Raw genomic sequence first — 19,891 nt, forward strand, 5'->3', positions numbered from 1 at the left:
TTAGGCAAAAATTTATCAAGTTTCACTTTATCAATACTTTTTATTTCTAGAATGCATTGTATTTTAACTGATTTAATTGAAAGAAGTTTTTATTCAGTAATTTTTCTTGGTTTCCTTTCAATATAGATATTATATTGATAAAGTAAAATAGTTATATCAAAAGGTTTATAAAATAAGTGGTCTTAAAACTTGAGAAAACAACTCTTTTACTAGATTGCTGATGTTAGATTAATCAGAAGCTTCTTTAACAGGTATCCTCTGTTAGAGAACTACGTAGCTTCTCTTTTGTTGGATAGATTAAAGAAACCATTTAAGGTAAATTCTGATATATTACTCTGTTGATAGGAAATTCTGGTAGCCAAGATATACATATACATATACATATACATATACATATACATATACATATACATATGCATATACATCCAATGCTGTCAATTTTAAGCCTGAAGCCCCATGAGGCGAGCAGTGTTTAATACATCATCTCGTGTTAAATAGCAGCCACAGAGTTGCCGGTTGCCAGTGAAGGATTCCCTACCATGTAGGACTCGCCAGTTGTCTATGAATAGTACCTGTGAATGGGTAAAAGATAGAAAACACCATCAAAACTCCTTAACCAGGAGAGAGAAAATTAAAGTTGTTCTTTGGTTATACTCAATGAGATATTTTTCTTTTGAGATTATGTAGACTTTTGGAAACTAAGATTTGTATAATCCTGAATATGGTAGTCTCAGGAGAAGCTAAAAAAGCAATTGTTGTTAATAGGCCATACATTTAGAAGCTTATTTCTTGAATAATTTTTCTGTTTTCAAAAGTAAATTATGCAACTGGATTCTGTCATTTTTTTTTGCCAGTCCTGGGACTTGAACTCAGAGCATGGGCACTGTCCTTGGGCTTTTTCCTCAAGGTTAGAGCCCTATCACTTGAGCACCACTTCTGGCTTTTTCTGTGTAGGGGGTACTGAGTAATTGAACCCAGGGCTTAATGAATCCTGGTCGAGCACTCTACCACTAAGCTGTGCTCCTGGTCCATAGCTTTTTAAATTCTTACTCTATACTTTCTCAAAGGGTAAAATACTGTTTATGATAACACATAGGATTTGCTTCTCTTTTCCCTTTGTAGCACTGTGATACATATTAAACAAATATCCCACTTCTCTGCTTTGGTATAACAAATTTACTAGACATCTTTAAAGTTTAGGACCCACCTTTCCAGGTTTTAGCTTGATCCAAAGCTCATTTTCTGGTCTTCTCAACTCAACTGTCAGAGTCCGGTGTGCTCTATACCAACGATGGACAATATCATAAGGTACAGTGTTGATGACAGCCCGGTCATAGTTGTTGTATCTAACATAGAATCATGAGAAAGATCATGAAGACATCATTGGCTTATTGAACTAATTTTTGGATAATATTTCTCTGTTAAGTACTTCTTTCATAGATGATGCTAGAGAAAGTGAACATTCTCTTAGGAATTAAGGATCAGAGAGGACTTTTACTATCTGATGGTCATATTTTGTTTTTCTTTGGAGAATCTTGGCATAGGGAATATAAATTCAAATCCAGATTGTTTCTTCCATCTTAGGCTACTTTATCTAAACAATACTTCATGTAGTAAGTTCTTTTTTGGGGGCCAGTCCTTAGGCTTGAGCTCAGGGCCTAGGCACTGTCCTTGAGCTTCTTTTGCTCAAGGATAACAGTGCTCTACTACTTTGCCACAGCACCATGTCTGGCTTTTTCTGTTTGTATGGTACTAAAGAGTCAAACCCAGGGCTTTATGCATGCTAGGCAAGCACTCTACCTCTACGCTACACTCCCGACCCACATGGAGTAAATTCTTGTTGGTCAAAGTTCATTGAAGCATTGCTAAAAGATTCAAGCTTCTTGTTCATTAAACTGAGGTGGGAAAGGGAGGCTACATAGACAAAGCTTTTTCTTGAACAGAATGTTAAACTTCTCAAATATATCCCTTTATAAGATAACCACAAGTACAAAGTCTTGGGGTGGTAAAGCATTTCATTGTGTTTGCAGAAAAGCAAGAAGGCCACATAGATTGTATCCAGTAAGCATATCTTCTGTTGAAGATATGAAGTGGTAGAAGTAGACAGAGGCTAGACCATATACAGGGCATGGTTTGTACTTTATTTCTGAATACTATTAGAAGTCACTGAAGATCATGTATTATTGTGCATGTACTGGGGCTTGAAGTTGTTAGGAATGCTTGGGATGTTGAGCTTTCAGGGATTAGAACACCCACTTGAAAGGAGATTAGCAAGGCAAAGTTTACTTCTGTAGAAAGGTGTGTCATCTCCTGAAAATCTAGCAAGCAAACAGCTTTATCCCTAAAGCAACAGGCACTGCCTCTCTATTAGGATTCACTTGTCTCAGATTCATGATTGGCCCCAGGACTGGCAAAAACAGAAAACAAAAAACAAAGCAAAACAAACAGACAAAAAACACCTGTCATTGTAAGATTTCAGCTTCCTTAATAGCTAGGATTACAGGCATCAGCCATAAAGTGCCTGGGTAAAAAATCTTGCCTGAGATTTTCCTTAGTTTTAACTAAGGAAAATTAGAAACTATTTTTGCTAGGTGATTACTCTACCAGGAGGATATACTCCCGACCCCAGAAACTAACTTTTCTACTTATACATATTATACCTAGAGAAAAACACAAAGTTTAATGACTTTTCATGATGGAATTACGTCACTGAAATACAAATTATTGCCAGAACTTCACCTATGTACCTTTCACTAGTCATGCCCCTTCCCCTACCCAAGTGAAACTACCATCCTGATTTCTATCACCAAAGATGAATTTTTGTCCATTTATAAAAATCTTTATATGAATAAAATTGTACACTAGCTACTTTTTTCTCAGTACTGCTTTTTTGCTTAGGAATTTACTTAATGCAGAGTAGAAGTCAGCTTAGTGCCAAGTGGGAAGGAAAGTTTATGCAAATACAAAACAGTGTATTAAAAATCCTGGCTGCAAGATGGAAAGTAACTGGCTCTAGAAATCTAAAGCACTGTAGAAAATGTATGGCAGAATTTTTTTTATCAAAAACATCCATTGTAGGGGATTAGATTATATACAGCCTTGTAGGCTGTAAGTCATAAGAACAAAACTAATCTTTCCCTGAAGCATATTGACAATACAAAGGATCTTAAGAAGGTAATTGCAAGCTAAGACTTGTATTTCAGAACGACTCTAGCAACAACACAAAAAGTGGACAGAATGTTGCTCATAGTGGAAGCAAGATCAGTTAAAAGTCTCTAGCAATGGTACAGTAGATAACTAATACTGGTCTCACTAATAAATATGGCATTGTAGATAGGAAGTAGTTGGTGGTTTGGGTAAATTGGTAGATGGTGGTGTCATTCAATGATCCATGGGGAAAAAAGTAGAGGGAAAGACAAAGTGAACAGGGACTGTGAGTTCACTGTGAGGGACTGTGAACAGGGACTGTGAGGGGTTTTTTTTTGTCAGTTGTGGGGCTTGAACTCTGGGCCTGGGCATTGTCCCTGAGCTCTTCAGCTCAAGGCTACCACCCTACCCCTTGAGCCACAAAGCCACTTCCAGTTTTCTTGTGATTAATTGGAGATAAGAGTCTCTAGATCTTTACTGCCCAGGCTGGCTTTGAATCAAGATCCTTCGATCTCAGCTTCCTAAGTAGCTTGGATTGTAGCTATGAGCAACCTGCTTGGTTTTTGTTTTTGTTTTTGTTTTTTTTTTTTGGTCCGTCATGGGACTTAAACTGTGGGCCTGGGTACTGGCCAGTGTTTTACCACGTAAGCCACAGCACCACTTCCAGTTTTATGGTGGTTCGGGATTTTCATGCTTGGGCTGGCTTTGAATCATTATCCTTCTATCTCAGCCTCCTGAGTAGCTAGGATTACAGGCATGAGCCACCAGTGCTTGGCCTTAGTTCAGTTTTTAATATGACATATTTCATGAGTCTCCAAGATTTCTAAGTGCTCGTATCTAGGAGAAAATTGTTAAACTGATCAGAAATTCTTCGTAAATTATTCTAGAGAAATAAAATTTTATCAGGGTTTACTATGTAGTTACTGAGGACAACCAGCTATTTTTTACATGGTTTCATTTTAAGAGTATCATCTCCAGTATGCATCAGTCCTCCAAAGTGTATTATTCACTGACATTGGCCTATTTATTCGTTTTTTTTTTTTTTACTATTTACTGTTATTTGGCTATTTTGGCCTATTTATTAGAATTATACTAAGAATATAACAAAGAGCTATAGAATAACTTACTAAAATATGCCAGCTAGAAAAATTTTAGGAATTATTACATTAGAAGTTTAATATATGGTAAATGCATTATAATGTAGCATAGCTCTTTGGTACTTACCTGATCAAATAGAGCTCTTTGTTCCATGGGTAAATATTTAAGATTGGCCCAACCCCAACCATGTGGTTATGACATTCTCCAACATTTTCAATATATTCATGCTTCAATGGCACTTTGCTAAGGAGTTCAAATTCCTCAGGTGCCTTTTGAAGTACCTTTTCTGCTGCATAGAACCCATCTACTAACAGTGTTCTGCCACCTGTTCCTTCATGCTTAAGACAGTGAAACACTTGAATGCTAAAAAAGGAAAAGAAAATAAAGTATTCAGTGAATAAAAGAGAACACAAAAATTTTTGAATATTCTATTAGAAATGATTACTGAGGGGCTGGGAGTTTGGCCTAGTGGTAGAGTGCTTTCCTAGCATGGATGAAGACCCGTCCTCAGTACCACATACATAGAAAAAAGCCAGAAGTGGTGCTATGGCTCAAGTGGTAGAGTTCTAGCCTTGTGAAAGCCCAAGGGCAGTGCTCAGGCCCTAAGTTCAAGGACCAGGGCTGGCGCAAAAAAAAAATGATTACTGAAACATCATAGTTTTATCTATGTTTTGTTTAAACCACAGCAGTTTAAGTTTTTATTTAAATCATTTAATGATACATTAACTTTAAAACTGTTCAGTGTTATTAGATAACTTTTATTTTACTTGAGTTTTGCATTTAATTTACATGTTAAAATTAAGTCAGTGGAGGGGCCGGGAGTTTGGCCTAGTGGTAGAGTGCTTGCCTAGCATGCACGAAGACCTGGGTTTGATTCCTCGGTACCACATACATAGCAAAAAGCCAGGAGTGGTGCTGTGGCTCAAGTGGTAGGGCCATAGCCTTGAGAAAATCCAGGGACAGTGCTCAGGCCCTGAGCCCAAGCCCAGGACTGGCAAAAAAAATTAAGTCAGTGGAGTTGGCATATCACAAATCTATTTTACCTTCTAAACAATCCTTCTGTTGTTAGATCCTGAATCTAGAATTATTAGATGCCATATTTTATATTTTAGCACAGAATACCCACATATCCACAGAGCTGAAAGCGAACTATGTACATGTTTGAAACTGAGAAGGAACTAGTATTGAGCTAAAGGTCCATTGGGACCAGAAAGCTGCACTGAGAATCTACTGGTAACATATACCATGTATGCAGGAAATTCCCCGAATCCTTGATCTTTGAAGCATGGTTCAAAAGAGAACAAGATGCCTATGTCTCTGTGTGTGTGTGTGTGTGTGTGTGTGTGTGTGTGTGTGTGTGTGTGTGTGTGTGTGTGTATGTATGTGTGTATGCTCATGTGTTCATGTTCTTCAGTTCCTGAATCCCTTGACTCTTGGCACTTGCCAAGGCTCTGGGTTTGATCCTCAAGAAAAGAGGATGGAGTAGGACAGGAAGGAAAACTATTGAAATGTCACAAATATGAGACTCCGGAAGTTCAAGTCTGATGGAACACTATATATTCATTGGGGACATGGGAGCTACTCCCTACCAGAAGGCAATGATTTAAGAAGCAACAATGACAGAGAAGGAAGTAAAAGAAGTTTTAGAAAGTAATTAACCACAAAATACTAATGAAAAAGGTTTGTATCTCAAAAGAAGCTAGAAATAAAATATTCTACAGTAATATAGAAGTCATAAGGCAGAAGGAAGTTCTGAGAGTTGTATTTCGGTTTGTGGTACTTACCCCTCCTCCATTCTGGGGCTTAAACTCAGGGCCTAGGCACTGTCCTTGAGAGTCTTTGTGCTCAAGGCTAGTACTCTACCACTTGAGCCCCAGATCCACTTCCAGCTGTTTCTGAGTAGTTTATTGGAGAGAAGGGTCTTAAGGACTTTTCTGCCTGGGTTAGCTTCAAACTACTGTCCTCAGATCTCAGCTTCCTGAGTAGCTAGGATTACAGGTATGTTCTAATGGCATCTGGCTATTTTAGAGAAATTAACAGATGCTGAAGTTATGAGGTAAAACTACCAATAGGAGGTAGTATTAGAGACAAAAAGGAATATCATTTTCAGAAACTGCTAGGTCAGGGAGGCCAAATTGAGGAACCAGTTATTTGACGAATCATGAAAGTAGAAAAAGTTCTGTCTTGTTCTCCCATTCAGATTATGTGGTTCAGTCATCAATTTGCTTTACAATGTGATCCAAGTAATTCCCCCATATTCAGTCCATTTTCAGTTCTCCAAACTTGAAACAAGTTCTTTTTCATCTACGGCCTTCCTGTATGCCTCCCTTCTCAAAATTCCTCCACCCTTCAGAATGATATTACATCCTCAGGAAATCTATCCCTTTGCCATGGTCTCCAGTGACTCCTGTGATCATCCTATTACATTCCTTCCCCTCCCACTAAACACACACTTCCCAGGCTTTTGTGCAGCACATTGTGCAGCTTTTGTTGGCACATTGTTTTACAGTCCTGGAGCTTGAACTCAAGACCTGGGTGCTGTCCCCTGAGCTTCTTTGTGTTCCAGGCTAGCCCTCTACCACTTGTCCACTTCAAGCTTTTTCTGAGTAGTTTTTTGAAAATAAGGGTCTTCAAGACTTTTCTGCCTGGCTGATTTCAAACCAAAATCATCAGATCTCAGCTTCTTGAGTAGCTAGGTTTATAGGCATGAGCCATGGGGTGCCAGGCTCTTTTTTTGTAAATGAGAATGAACACAGGACTGATCATAAATTGACCATGTGAGGTCAAGGGTGACAGGAAATTGAGCATCAAGTTTTGTGTAGTGTATGTGGCAACAAAGGAGGAGGAAGTGAGGTGAAATAGAGATTGGGGATCATTAATGGAGTCTAAAATAATAACGTTTATAGGAAATGGGTAGCCATAAGAGATACATTAAACTAGAGCACTCATAGCATATTTAAAATTGTTCTGTTTGGAGCCACATATAGTGACATATCGACAAAATTTAGGCTACAAGTCTAAGGAATTTTTCTCCTTTCACTATCATGGAAGCATGAGTCTTGGGTCTTTGAGAGCACATACTTGGCATAGAAAGGGCCTTTAGTTGTTCATAGACTGAATAAAACCTTTTTTTCCTTGTCAGTTGTGGGACTTGAACTCTGAGCCTGGGCGCTGTCCCTGAGCTCTTCAGCTCAAGGCTACCCCTGGAGCCACAGTGCCAGTTCATGTTTCTAGTGGTTAATTGGAGAGAAGAGTCTCGTGGATTTTCATGCCTAGGCTGGCTTTGAATCACAATCCTCAAATCCCTAGCCTGTAGCTAGGATTACAGGCATGAACCACCAGTGGCCTGCTAAACCTTTGATAATTTAAACCTGAGATATATTGGTTATTATGTCAGCAGGATGATGACAGTTCTGACTGATATGGCTGTTTTTAAAATCTGGCCTGGCACTAATTAGAACTCAAGGCCAGAAAGAAAAATTAGGAGATTATTCCAAAAGAGAATTGATTACAGAGAAGGTGAATGCAGTGTAAGCAGAAAGGCAAAAAAACAAAATACAAAAAAGGTGTATTGGTTTTGCTAATTCTCTACTTTGTTCCAGTGCCTGGCACATTTTCTGGAATAAAAGAAAGGTACAGGGGAAACCCTTGTTCTCATTCCCCCAGGATGTGTTTTCTGTCCTTAACAAATGTATGTCCTTGTCTTCTGATACCCTTGAATGTGGTATTATACGGAAATTGTCTTTGTAGAAATAGTTAAGAAGCCAGGACAAGACTCCCAAGTTTATAGAGTAGGCCTTACTTTTAGTGACTGCTGTCATGCCCTGAAGAAAGGGAATTTGACACTGTCAATTGTTAAGTTTACTCCTTGGGATTTCATTCCTGCATACATTAGACTTTAATCAACTTGATTGTGTCTACATGCCTATGGCCCTTAGTGTGTTTTGTATTTGCGATCTAAGATTCACATTTGAGAGAAATATGTGCCGTTTGTATTTCTAGGTTTGAATTTGTCCACTCAGTAGAATGTTTTCCAGATCCAGCAGCAGATTTTCTTTCATGAGATTGTGTTACAAAAGACATTAATGAAGACTAAAGGTCTTTAGATATGAAAGTCCTGGACTTTTTGGCATTGGTGAGGACAATTTTCGGGGCACCATGACAAGGTTGGGGGACTAGGCTGGATGAGAACTGATGTGAAGCAGAGATGGGTAATTGTCTTGCAACTCTGGGCTAGAAGGGATTAGGAATTATAAAAAGAATCAGTTTCTCAGTGGGAATCACAGCCTTACATATTATCCTAGAAGACAGATGTCACACATAAATATTCCATTAGTTTACGTACTTCTAAGGAAGAAAGATAAATTTACATGAGAACAAAAACTTCAAAATCTCATGTCACCTATATTGGCCATACCAGCCTCTTACACTGTTTTAAAAATGATTCTTATCCATTCCAAGGTTTTGGCAAATTATCCTGCCTTGGACTGTCCACTGAATACAAAGATATGACCCCATCAATGTATTAACATCTTCTTAGCTCATATAAAGCACTTGGCTATGCCTTTTTAAGAAAACATGGAAATGTAGTCATTCCTTCTACAATAAGTTTTTCCCCCTCAATGCCAATGTATTATTTAATTAATCACACATGTATACTCCACTTCTCTGTGTCTAGGACTTTCTACAGTTAGCCTTTTATTGAATATCATATTGCAATATTTTTGGTCATAGATATATTTCTGAAATATATATAGTAGGTTCATAAAATGATTTCATTACATGAGAAGGTTAAGATAAAAGTAAGAACCAAGAAAGTTGGGAATGTACTTTACAACCTGGGGGAGGGGTAATAATTGTGGGAAGGGAGAGTGACAGAAAATTGAGGACAGGGGTAACAATGTTTGACAACAAATCTATTCATGACCTTTCTTTTGTGGATCATCTTTAAAATAAAATTTGATTAAAAAAGAAAAATATATTACTGATAAGTATTCACATTTATAAGAGAAAATACTTGGTGTAATATGAGTGGATTCAATACCTATTTAAAATGTAAATTTAAGAAGGTTAAGACGATTTTTGTAGCAAGGTGATTAGTTTTCAATCAGGTAAAATTTTATTACATGAATCTAAAGAAGACTGAGCTATGGTATCTCAAGCTGCTCAGGTTTCTAGGAAGAAAAAGAAAGTCATATGAATTCAAAGCAATTGATATGATAGAATGGAAACTGATTTAAAAACTCAAGACCATTTTATATAAATACTAGAGAAGCCTAATCCACTTACCCACAGGGCTCTTGAAAATAGGAAGTGTCAGTATGTCGGTCCAGAGCTAGCTTGGTATATGCAGTGTCATCTCTGGAAAAGTCTGAAGTAAAATACCACATCCTCCCATAGATGGTTTCTCTGTTAAATGGAATAAAGGAAGACCTATAATAGTATTTGTGGTTCCATCTAACAGGTGAAACTGACAGCAGTTAAGCACAGTTTCAGTTTTGACAACTCTGTCACTGGTTAACATTCTAGAAGTTGAAGGAGAACTGTGGAAGCGGAATGTATTTCAAAAGCTGAGAGAATGATTACACTGTGCTTATACAGCTAATTCTGATTTTATTTTTTGATCTACTGAAGTTTGAATTCAGAGCCTCACATTTAGTAGTCACTCATCACTTGAGCCACAAATTCATCCATTTTTGCTCTGGTTATTTATTTATTACTGTTTCTTTTTTTTGGTGCTAATCCTTCAGCTTTATTTTCCTCAGTCTTGCTTGTGTTCTGCCACTTGAGACACAGCTCCACTTCTAGTTCTCGATTGGTTAACTGGAAATATGAGTCTCACAGATTTGCCTGTCTCAGCTGATTTTAACTGGGATCTCAGCCTCCTCAGTAGCTAGGATTACAGGCATGAGCCATTGCCACGTGGCTTGCCTGGGTTATTGTTGAGATAGGGTCTTTGTTTTTGTTGGGATTTCCCTGGCCTGTGATCCACTTATTTTATTATTTTCACTATATTTGGGATGACAGGTGTCTACTGCTGCACCCAGCTATTGGTTGTGATAGGAGTTTCTGAACCTTTTGCCTGGACTGGCTTCAAACTATGATGTTCTCAATGTCCACCTCCCAAGTAGCTGGGATTATAGGTGTGAGCTACTGGCACTCAAATTATATACTTAGTTTTAATAGACCTCTCATTCAAGGTCATTGTGCTTAATTTAGTTTCACAGGAAAAGATAACATAGCTACTCCTAGAAGCAATGTTACTTAATTTTAATAGCTGTCATCTTCAGTATTATTTTGTAATAGTAGTGCTAATTTTCTAATATCATGGATAATCTGGTCTTTCAAGGCAACTAAACAGTTACATAGAAGTGACTAATGGTAGGTCTTCATTTATCTTTTGGACATGGATGAATAAGGAGAATAAAAAGGGTGCTTTGTAGTTTGGAGGTTCCTGAAAAAAAACTAAAAATAGACACACCTTCCCTGTGACCCAGCCATACCACTCCTAGGTATCTACCCTAACCATCATAACCCGGAGTATAGTAAGGTCACCTGTACAGCCATGTTCATTACTGCACTGTTCACAATACCCAAGGGATGGAAACAACCCAGATGCTCCACTACAGATGAATGGATACAAAAAAATGTGGTACATATATACAAGGGAATTCTACGTAGACAACAGACAAGATAAAATAACGGCTTGCAGGGAAGTGGATGAAACCAGAGCAAAGGAACAAAAGGCACATGGTCTCCTTGATATGTTGTTATTAAATCCAAACAGTACAAGAGTGATGACTCAATACTTGGGTACTCAAGGTCATTGACATGAACTCAGAGATATATAACTATATAGACATCTATGATGGGATAAATATTCTATAGATATAATGATATGTAGATAAATATGTATCTATAACATACAAGTCTCAGCTTAATTTTAATTTTGTTCTTGAATTTATGTTCCAGTGATTGCATGTAGAGTCCATTCTTGAATACTTGTTTATTAAACTTGACATTTTGAATTATGATGTAAAAATCAGTGTTAATAAAATCTTTTAATGTAAAAGGGTGCTTGGTATTACAAGTATTTAGTGAGATTTGCTATATTGTGATTGTACTGTTCTTTCAGGTATGTAGGTATGACAGATTTTGATTATGCACATACTTTTCCAGCTTAGATATACCTAAAGGTCAGTTTAATTTTTTAGTTTTCAGAGTTTATATTATTTTCTTAACTGAAGTGCAAATAGGAAATGTTCTTTTTGAAGAGTTTTAAAGTCCTTTCAGTTTATTGCTTACCATCAGTTAATTTTACTTGAAAATTTTCAATTTGTGTTTCAAACAGAATACTTTGCAAATTATGCTCTACTAGGACAGGGAATGTATATATATGTATATATATACACATACATACGTATGTATATACATATACTTAATACATACATATATATTATGCTATAAAATGTACTAAATCTGGGTCATAATAGATAAAAGACAAAAATTAAAATGAAGTAGGTTTACAGCACATTTAATAACACAGAAGATAAATCTATATACCAACTAGAAATGCAGAATGGTAGTAAAACCAACACCAGGTATCTCATGAGTAAAACAGGAGACAAATCTCACAATTATCAGGATTACTATAGTGACCAAAATAAAATAATAATGTGAATGTGCCGATTAAATTCCACATGATTTAAAGGAGCATAGGTAACAATCAATCTCTGAATAAAGACCTAGTTATCACAGATCAAAATTGTATGATAGCATATTAGTAAATCCTTTTTTAGGGATGGGAAAATAGAGGATAGTATGGGATTGAGTGTGCATGCATGTGTGTGTGTGTGTGGGTGAGAGAGACAGAGAGAGACAGACAGACAGACAGACAGACAGACTTACCTATGGTAACACAACTACTTAAAGGCAGAATTCAAATTACTTTCCAGTTCTCTTTACTTGCAGTGTTCATGCTAATCTAAAATGATAGCTCAACTTTGAGAACCATGATGGTAACAGCTATAAAAATATACCAATGGTTTTAAAGAATTGATTACATGCAGTGTATAAATGCCTTTAGAGATTAGAAATCCAGTCCTTAAAGCTCTGTAAGTGGGAGTCTCCTTATTGAGGCCACAAAATATGTTAGATTGTAAATGAGTGGCCATTCATTTTACTTTATTAAAAAAATGGTGTTGATGCTCTGGAACTTAGTTACTGTACATTTCATAAATCTAATACATTACCTGATTAAGCTGACCCTTTCTGCCAACTTCTCTGTGTGCTCTTGAGTGGGAGGAACATTTTCTACAAATGCAATTCCATACAGCAGAAAGTTTTGTAGAAATGTCTTCAGTCCCTCATTGGTTTCTAAGAAACTCTGGAAATCTACAGATGGAATTTGGGCTCGCTGGTAGATTTCAGCATTCCACAATATTCTAGGTTGGATAACCTTTTGTTTCTGCCCTTCATAGCTGTTTTTCACCAGCCAATCCAAATCGTATCTAGTCACATGATCATCTGGCCCTTTTTAGGAAAGATAAAAAATAAAATAAAATAAAAAGGCATTTAATTTACTGGTTAAGAATGTTGATTCATTTTTTTTGTTGTTGTTGTTGGTCATGGGACTTGAACTCTGGGCCTGGGTGTTGTTCCTGAGCTCTTCAGCTCAAGGCTACCACCCTATCCCTTGAGCCACAGTTCCACATCAGTTGATTTTTTGCCAGTTCTGGGGCTTGAACTCAGGACTCAGGCACTCTCCTTGGACACTTTTGCTCAAGGCTAATGCTAAGCCACAGGGCCACTTCTGGCTTTTTCTGTGTATGTGGTACTGAGGAATTGAACCCAGGGCTTCATCCATGTTAGGTGAGCACTCTACCACTAGGCCATGCTCCTGGCCCAAAAATGTTGATTCTTATGCCTGTAATCCCAGCACTCGATTGTGTGTATGAAGCCATCCTAAAGTATATAATAAATAATAGCCAAGTATGGTCTACATAGGAAGACGAGCTCAAAAAAAGTTCATTCTTAGTAGTTAGTTATAATGTATGGTATTGTTTATGAAACCAAATATAGTAAGTGCCTAAAATGTTTCAGTGATACAAATGATTGTGAGTTGAGTGGCATGTAAGAATAAATGACTTCATAAACAAATAATCTTCCAAGAAGTTAAATAACTTGATGGTTTTATAGTAAAAGATCTTTTGGCACATGCATTAGGTCACCAAAGAATGACAAACTCAGTTTTTAGTGTAATCAATAGAGACACCTGCCATCAATCTTTATCTTCCACTTAAATACCAACTTAGAATCTTTGACCTAAAAAGGACTAATCACAGATGGTGAAAAAGTCAGTGGCTCAAGATCACACTACTAGTAAGTACAGGTTGATTATTGTATGGGATCAGAAGTGTTTGAGATTTTGAATTTTGTCAGACTATGAAATCTGGGATCACTTCAGATCTCAGATTTTCAGTTTAAGGATGCTCAACCTGTCCCACAATCATGTGAAGTAGAATTTTAGATACTTCAGTACTATTCTATATTATCTTCTACATTTCAGTGATTTAAGGTAATTCTAATAATATGAGATCAAAATAACATGATAAAGGGACTTCAGAAGTGATTTTGCTCACTGTGAAATGACACTTAAAATTAACACCAAAATACTCTAGAAAAACTTTAGGATAAGTAAAAGAACAATCAAGAGGGATAAAAGGTATCTTTTCTTTTTCATTATCCCTCCTTCCCTCATTCCCCTTGACAAAAGGTATCATGGGTATTGTAAATGATTTGAAAAAAATAAATATGGGAAATTAAAAGTCACTGGTCTTAGGGCCGGGAATTTGGCCTAGTGGTAGAGTGCTTGCCTAGCATGCATGAAGACCAGGTTCCATTCCTCAGTACCACATATGTATGTATTTTTCTATATAGAAAAAGCCAGAAGTGGTGCTGTGGCGCAAGAGTAGAGTTCTAGCTTTGAGACAGCCCAAGGACAGTGCCCGGGCTCAGAGTTCAGGCCCCAGGACTGACAAAAAATTGTCACTGGTCTTAACTCATGATAGCACCAGTTGAAATTATGGCTGAAGTACGACAGTATTGTTTTCCTATGCATTCCTATACTTTATATACTATTTAATAAAATACATGTATATATGTATATATAAAATTATACCATATCAATAAAACAATACTTAAAATTATCGCATCATTTTTACATGTATATAATTTTAGTGTATATTATAGTATATATTAACTGTAAAGCAATAGTTTCCCTGTGACATTTTCATACATATATGTCTTTTTTTGCCAGTCTTGGGGCTTAAACTTAGAACATGAGCACTGTCTCTGAGATTTCTCAAGGCTGGCTCTCTACTACTTGAGCCACAGCACCATTTCTGGATTTTCCTGTGTATGTTTTACCAAGGAATCAAATCCGGTCTTTGTTCATGGTAGACAAGCACTCTACCACTAGTCAAAACTCACAGCACCATACATGTCTTGAAAAAATAGATTCTATGTAATAAGAGAGAACATGTCTCTCTGCTGTCTTCTTGAGTATGGCTAATTTTACTTAACATGATAATCTACAGTTTCTTCCATTTTCCAGCAAATGTTATGTCTGTTCATTTTATGAATGAACAAAACTCTACATGTATATACAACATTTTTCATGATTATTTCATCAACTGATGGGTATCCAAGCTAATTCTACAACTTGGCTATTGAAAACTGCCACAGTAAATTAGGTATGCAGGGATATTTCATGTATATATATAAACATGATTTTTATTGTAAAGGTGATGTGCAAAGGGGTTACAGTTACATAAGTTAGGTTAAAAAGTACATTTCCTTTTCAGCAATGTCACTCCTTCCCCAACTCTTTCCCAGTTTTTCCCTCCCATCCCCAACCACAAGTTGTATAGTTCGTTTTCAACATAGTATCTAGTGATTTCCACTGCTGCATTTGTGCATCCTTTGTTCCTCCACTTTTGTGCCTCCCCTCCCCTTCCCAAAGACAGATAAACTAACAAACAAGACATAAGAAAAAGAAAAAAAAACAGTAACAAAGAAAAAAAATCTCTTGTTTCCATTTTTTGGAGTTCATTTTGATAAATATTTTATATGATTATGTGCACAAAGATATTGAGCCTTTGTGATAATCTCCTAAGAATATATATATACACACATTGGAATTCTACTCATTCATCAGAAAGGATGATATTGTACTATTCATAAGGAGATGGAAAGATTTGGAAAAAATTATATTAAGTGAAGTAACCCAGACCCAAAGAAACATAAGTTGCATGATTTCCTTCATTTGTAATAACTAGAATGTGCCTATAAATGTACAAGTAGCCATGTGTGGTGGCTCACGTCTGTAATCCTAGCTATTCAGGAGGCTGAGATTTGAGGATGGTGGTTCAAAGCTAGTCTGGGCATGAAAGTCTGTGAGACTCTTATCTCCAATTAACCACCAGAAAACTAGAAGTGGTGCTGTGGCTCCAGGGGTAAGGCAGTATCCTTGAGCTGAAGAGTTCAGGGACAATGCCCAGGACCAAGGGTAGTGCGGCAGCCTTGAGCTGAAGAGCTCAAGGACAGTGCCCAAGCCCAGAATTCAAGCCCTATGACTTACAAAAAAAATTACAAAACAAGTAAACACACTCGACATAAACTGACACTACTGGACCTACATACAGACATTCTCTATTTTCAAGAGCCCTGTGGGTAAGTGGATTAGGCTTCTCTAGTCCTTATATATAATGGTATTGAGTTTTTAAATCAGTTTCCATTCTATCATATCAATTGCTGTGAATTTATATGACTTTCTTTTTCTTCCTAGAAACCTGAGCAGTTTGAAATAGCATAACTCAGTCTTCTTTAGACTCATGTAATAAAATTTTAAGTGATTGAAGCCATGCAACAGACCAAAATATACATGTAGCTCAAAAAATTAAATCTTCCAAAAAACAAAACTTCAGAGAAACAAACACCCCATTAAAAGGTGGTCTAAAGAATTGAAGAGATGTTTCTCTGAAGAGGAAATAAAAATGGCCTATACACACATGAAGAAATGCTCAACATTTTTGGCCATAAAAGCATTGCAAACCTCACTTCTGTTAGAATGGTCATTATTGAGAAATCTAATAAAAACAGATGCTGGTGGGGATGTGGACAGAAGGGATGACTACCGTTCTGTTGATGGGAGTGTAAACTTGCCCAACTACTCTGGAAAGCAGTATGGCAGTTCCTCAAAAGAATAAACATAGAACTCCCCTTTGACCCAGCAATCCCGCTCCTAGGCATTTACCCGAATGTCCACAAACAAGGCCATACTAAACCCACTAGCACAACCATGTTCACTGCAGCATTATTTACCATAGCTAAGATATGGAACCAACCCATATGTCCCTCAGTAGATGAATGGATCAAGAAGATGTGGCATACTTACACCATGGAATTCTGTGCTGCCATCAGAAAGAATGACATCGCCCCATTTGAAAGGAAAATGAAAGACTTCGAAAAAATCATATTAAGTGTAGTAAGATAGAAACATAGGCTCCATGGTCTCCCTCATTTGTAATAATTAGTAGGTATCTAGGATTCTCCTAGCAGAGGATCATAATAGCTCAAAAGCTATGTGCATAAGTCTATATAGGATGAGGCTAAGTGAAATGAACTCCAAAATATGGAAACATGATGTTTATCTTTGTGGTTTTTTTTCTCTTTTTTTGCCAGTCCTGGGCTTGAACTCAGAGTCTGAGCACTGTCCTCGGGGTTTCTCAAGTCTAGAAATCTACCAGTTGAGCCACAGCACCATTTCTGGCTTTTTCTATGTTTGTGGTTCTAAGGAATCTTACCTGGATCTTCCTGCATGCTAGGCAAGCACTCTACCACTAGGCCAAACTTCTGGCCCCATGGGTGTTTTTAATGCAACCTTATGGTTTATCCTCTGTTCTTAATCTATCTGACTTTGTTACTTGGTGCATTGCAGTTACCTTTATTTCTTTATTTGAATCAAGGAAGGGAATGGAAGGGGAAACAAAATGATGAGACTAAGGACAAAGGGTGAAACAATGTAAGCAATATTTACAAGAGGTTATGTTGGAAATGAATTTTATAACTTGGGAGGGGGTGGGGGAAGGAAAGTGGGAGAAAAACATGGGAGGGGGTAACAGTGTTCAAGAAGTAATGTACTCATTACCTTATGAATGTAACTGTAACCCCTCTATATATCACCCTGAAAATAAAATAAAAAAGTACGTGATTGAAAAACAATGACCTTGCTAGAAAATTGCCTTAATCTTGTTAAATTTACATTTTTAGAAAGTATTGATAAAGTTTCTCCAATTCTCACATATTGACAAGAGAATTTACATTGTATGATTTTTTGAGTTCTTTCCATGTTACAGATATTTCATTCTTTTCAGATGAACATCTGGAAAGTAGAATCTCCTCCCAGTTTTTGGTGCTATTACTGGGGCTTAAATTCAGGGCGTGATCCAGTCCTTTAGCTTTATCTGCTCAAGGCTAGTGCTCTAGCAGTCAAGCTACAATTCCACTTAGGGCTTTCTGGTGGTTAATTGGAGATAAAACTCTCATGGTTTTCCTACACAGGATGCCTTTGAACCACAATCCACAGATCTCATCATCCTAGCTAAGTTTAAAGGTGCAAACCACAGCACCAAGCTTCTCCCATTTGTTTGTTTGCCAGTTCCAGTGTTTGAACTCAGGGCCTGAGCATTGTCCTTGGGCTTTGTCAAAGTTAGAGATCTACCACTTGAGCCACAGTACTACTTCTGACTTTTTCTATGTATATAGTATCGAGGAATCAAACTTCGGTCTTTGTGCATGCTAAGGAAGCACTCAACCACTAGGCCAGATTCTCAGCTTCTCCCAGATTTTTATTATTTATATTTGTTTATTTATTTAGCCAGTCTTGGGACTTGAACTCAGGGCCTGAGCACTGTGCTTGGGTGTTCTCAAGGCTAGAGCTCTACTACCACTTCTGGCTTTTTCTGTGTATGTGGTACTAAGGAATTGAACCAGGGTATTTGTGCATGCTAGGCAGGCACTTTACCGCCAGGCCAAACTCCTGGCCTCTCCCATTTTTGAAAGACAATCTTTCTTCTCTGTTGACTGTTTCTTTTGATATATAGAAGTTTTCTAATTAGGTACATTGAATTCTGTCAGTTCTTTGCTTTATTTCCAAACCAATTGGATTCTTATTCAGGAATTACTTGAGCCTATATCCTAGAGTTCCTCCTATATTTTACCCTAGATATTAAAAAGTTCTGTTTTATATCATGGCCTTTGATCCACTTTAAGTTAACATTTTGTATAAAGTGAGAAATAGAGGTTTAGTTTCAGTTTTCAGTCTTACATAGATATCCAGTTTTCATATAATTATTTGTTAAAGAGGCCACCATTTTTCTAATTTATGTTTTTGGCATGTTAAGAGTAAGATGACTATATATAGGCTTCAGCTGATTTCTAAATGTTCTACTTTATTGCATTGTTCTTTTCTAAATACATTATTTCTTAATTTTTGCAGTACCAGAGATTTAGCTGAAGGCCTTATGCCGCAGACCGACTTAGCGGGAGTGCGGGGAGACCAAGTCTGGATTCACAGGTCAGGAATGGATTCGGCGATGACAGACAGACACAAACGCAAGGGAGGTTTGAAGTCTGCTGCGAAGTTTTACTTGTTGAGTGTGAGATTATATACAGTCAAAGTAGGAGTAGTTTCTTTTAGTTGGCATAAGGTCAAAAGATTACAATCACGTTTAAGAATGGTTACAGGGTACATTTTTCTGAGTAGAAAAGAAACTTCTCCCTTCATTTTAAGAAGCCATGGTTAATAAGTCAGACATTATGGTTAGGCGTCATCCGCCTTGGCATTAATCACTATTAGCTTTGTTTACCATCTGTTTTCTAGTTCTTCCTATGATTCTGTTTTTAAGTTAGTAATTATTACCCTGTGCCAGGAATTGTAAAACCTTAAACCTAAGAGTCCATTGTTGCTGTTCAGTTAGAGCACACCACGGTGCTCTAGCCCTTCTAATCCTTTCCCATGTGATTCATTAGGTACTTGTGACATTTACACAAGTAATGCAGACGCATTAAAGGCATATTTAGGTAAACTAACATTTATTACTAATTTAGAGATTATGTTTTCCGTTTAGTTTTTAATTCTGTCTTATTATTAATAGAATGCATTGAGGTCATTAAGGCTGCTGTGGGTATGTCTTGCGCCAGAGTAGCCAGGCATGCACTTTTAGTTCCTGGAGCATTTAGTCGCTCAATTAATTGTTTAGGCCAGTAGCTGGCACAGAATATTACTGCCATACCATCAACTATCAGAAATGAAAAGAGTGATAAAAGAATCCCAGCACCCAGCATTATGAGCATTCCACGCATATGTCCCGGTCTCTGCCAGGGACCTCCAGGAGGCCTGATCACCATTGGTGCGAACCTTAGGACTGGCAGCCATTCAAGCTCTTTCTGCTCCATGCTGCACAGACTCCACTGGAGTGGGTGTGGCAGTTCCCCGTTTTTTATTTTTTAAGTGATATGTGTAGAAGTTATGTTTAATGGTGTGTAGGGAAGTTAAAATAATTTTGAAGATAATAGGAAATAT

General features: G+C 37.2%; 1 protein-coding gene across 4 annotated transcripts in view; it reads right to left on the bottom strand.

Moving 5' to 3' along the window:
- Positions 1–393: 393 nt before the first annotated feature.
- The window catches only part of Tmlhe (trimethyllysine hydroxylase, epsilon), a 58,047-nt gene continuing 38,549 nt past the window's right edge, over positions 394–19,891 (bottom strand). For 3 of the 4 annotated variants that reach the window (XM_090326191.1, XM_090326190.1, XM_090326189.1), the window contains 5 exons: positions 12,498–12,777; positions 9,535–9,654; positions 4,372–4,608; positions 1,208–1,346; positions 394–572 (listed from right to left, as the gene is read on the bottom strand). In XM_090326191.1, the coding sequence (XP_090182317.1) occupies positions 441–572; positions 1,208–1,346; positions 4,372–4,608; positions 9,535–9,654; positions 12,498–12,777 (908 nt within the window). In that variant the 3' untranslated portion in view covers positions 394–440. The remainder of the gene's footprint in view (positions 573–1,207; positions 1,347–4,371; positions 4,609–9,534; positions 9,655–12,497; positions 12,778–19,891) is intronic. The other variant, XM_090326192.1, reaches the window with a different exon arrangement.

Source organism: Megascapheus bottae, chromosome X (genome assembly GCF_031878675.1).
Source record: "Megascapheus bottae isolate mThoBot1 chromosome X, mThoBot2.hap1, whole genome shotgun sequence".
In the NCBI taxonomy this organism is placed as follows: Eukaryota; Metazoa; Chordata; class Mammalia; order Rodentia; family Geomyidae; genus Megascapheus; species Megascapheus bottae.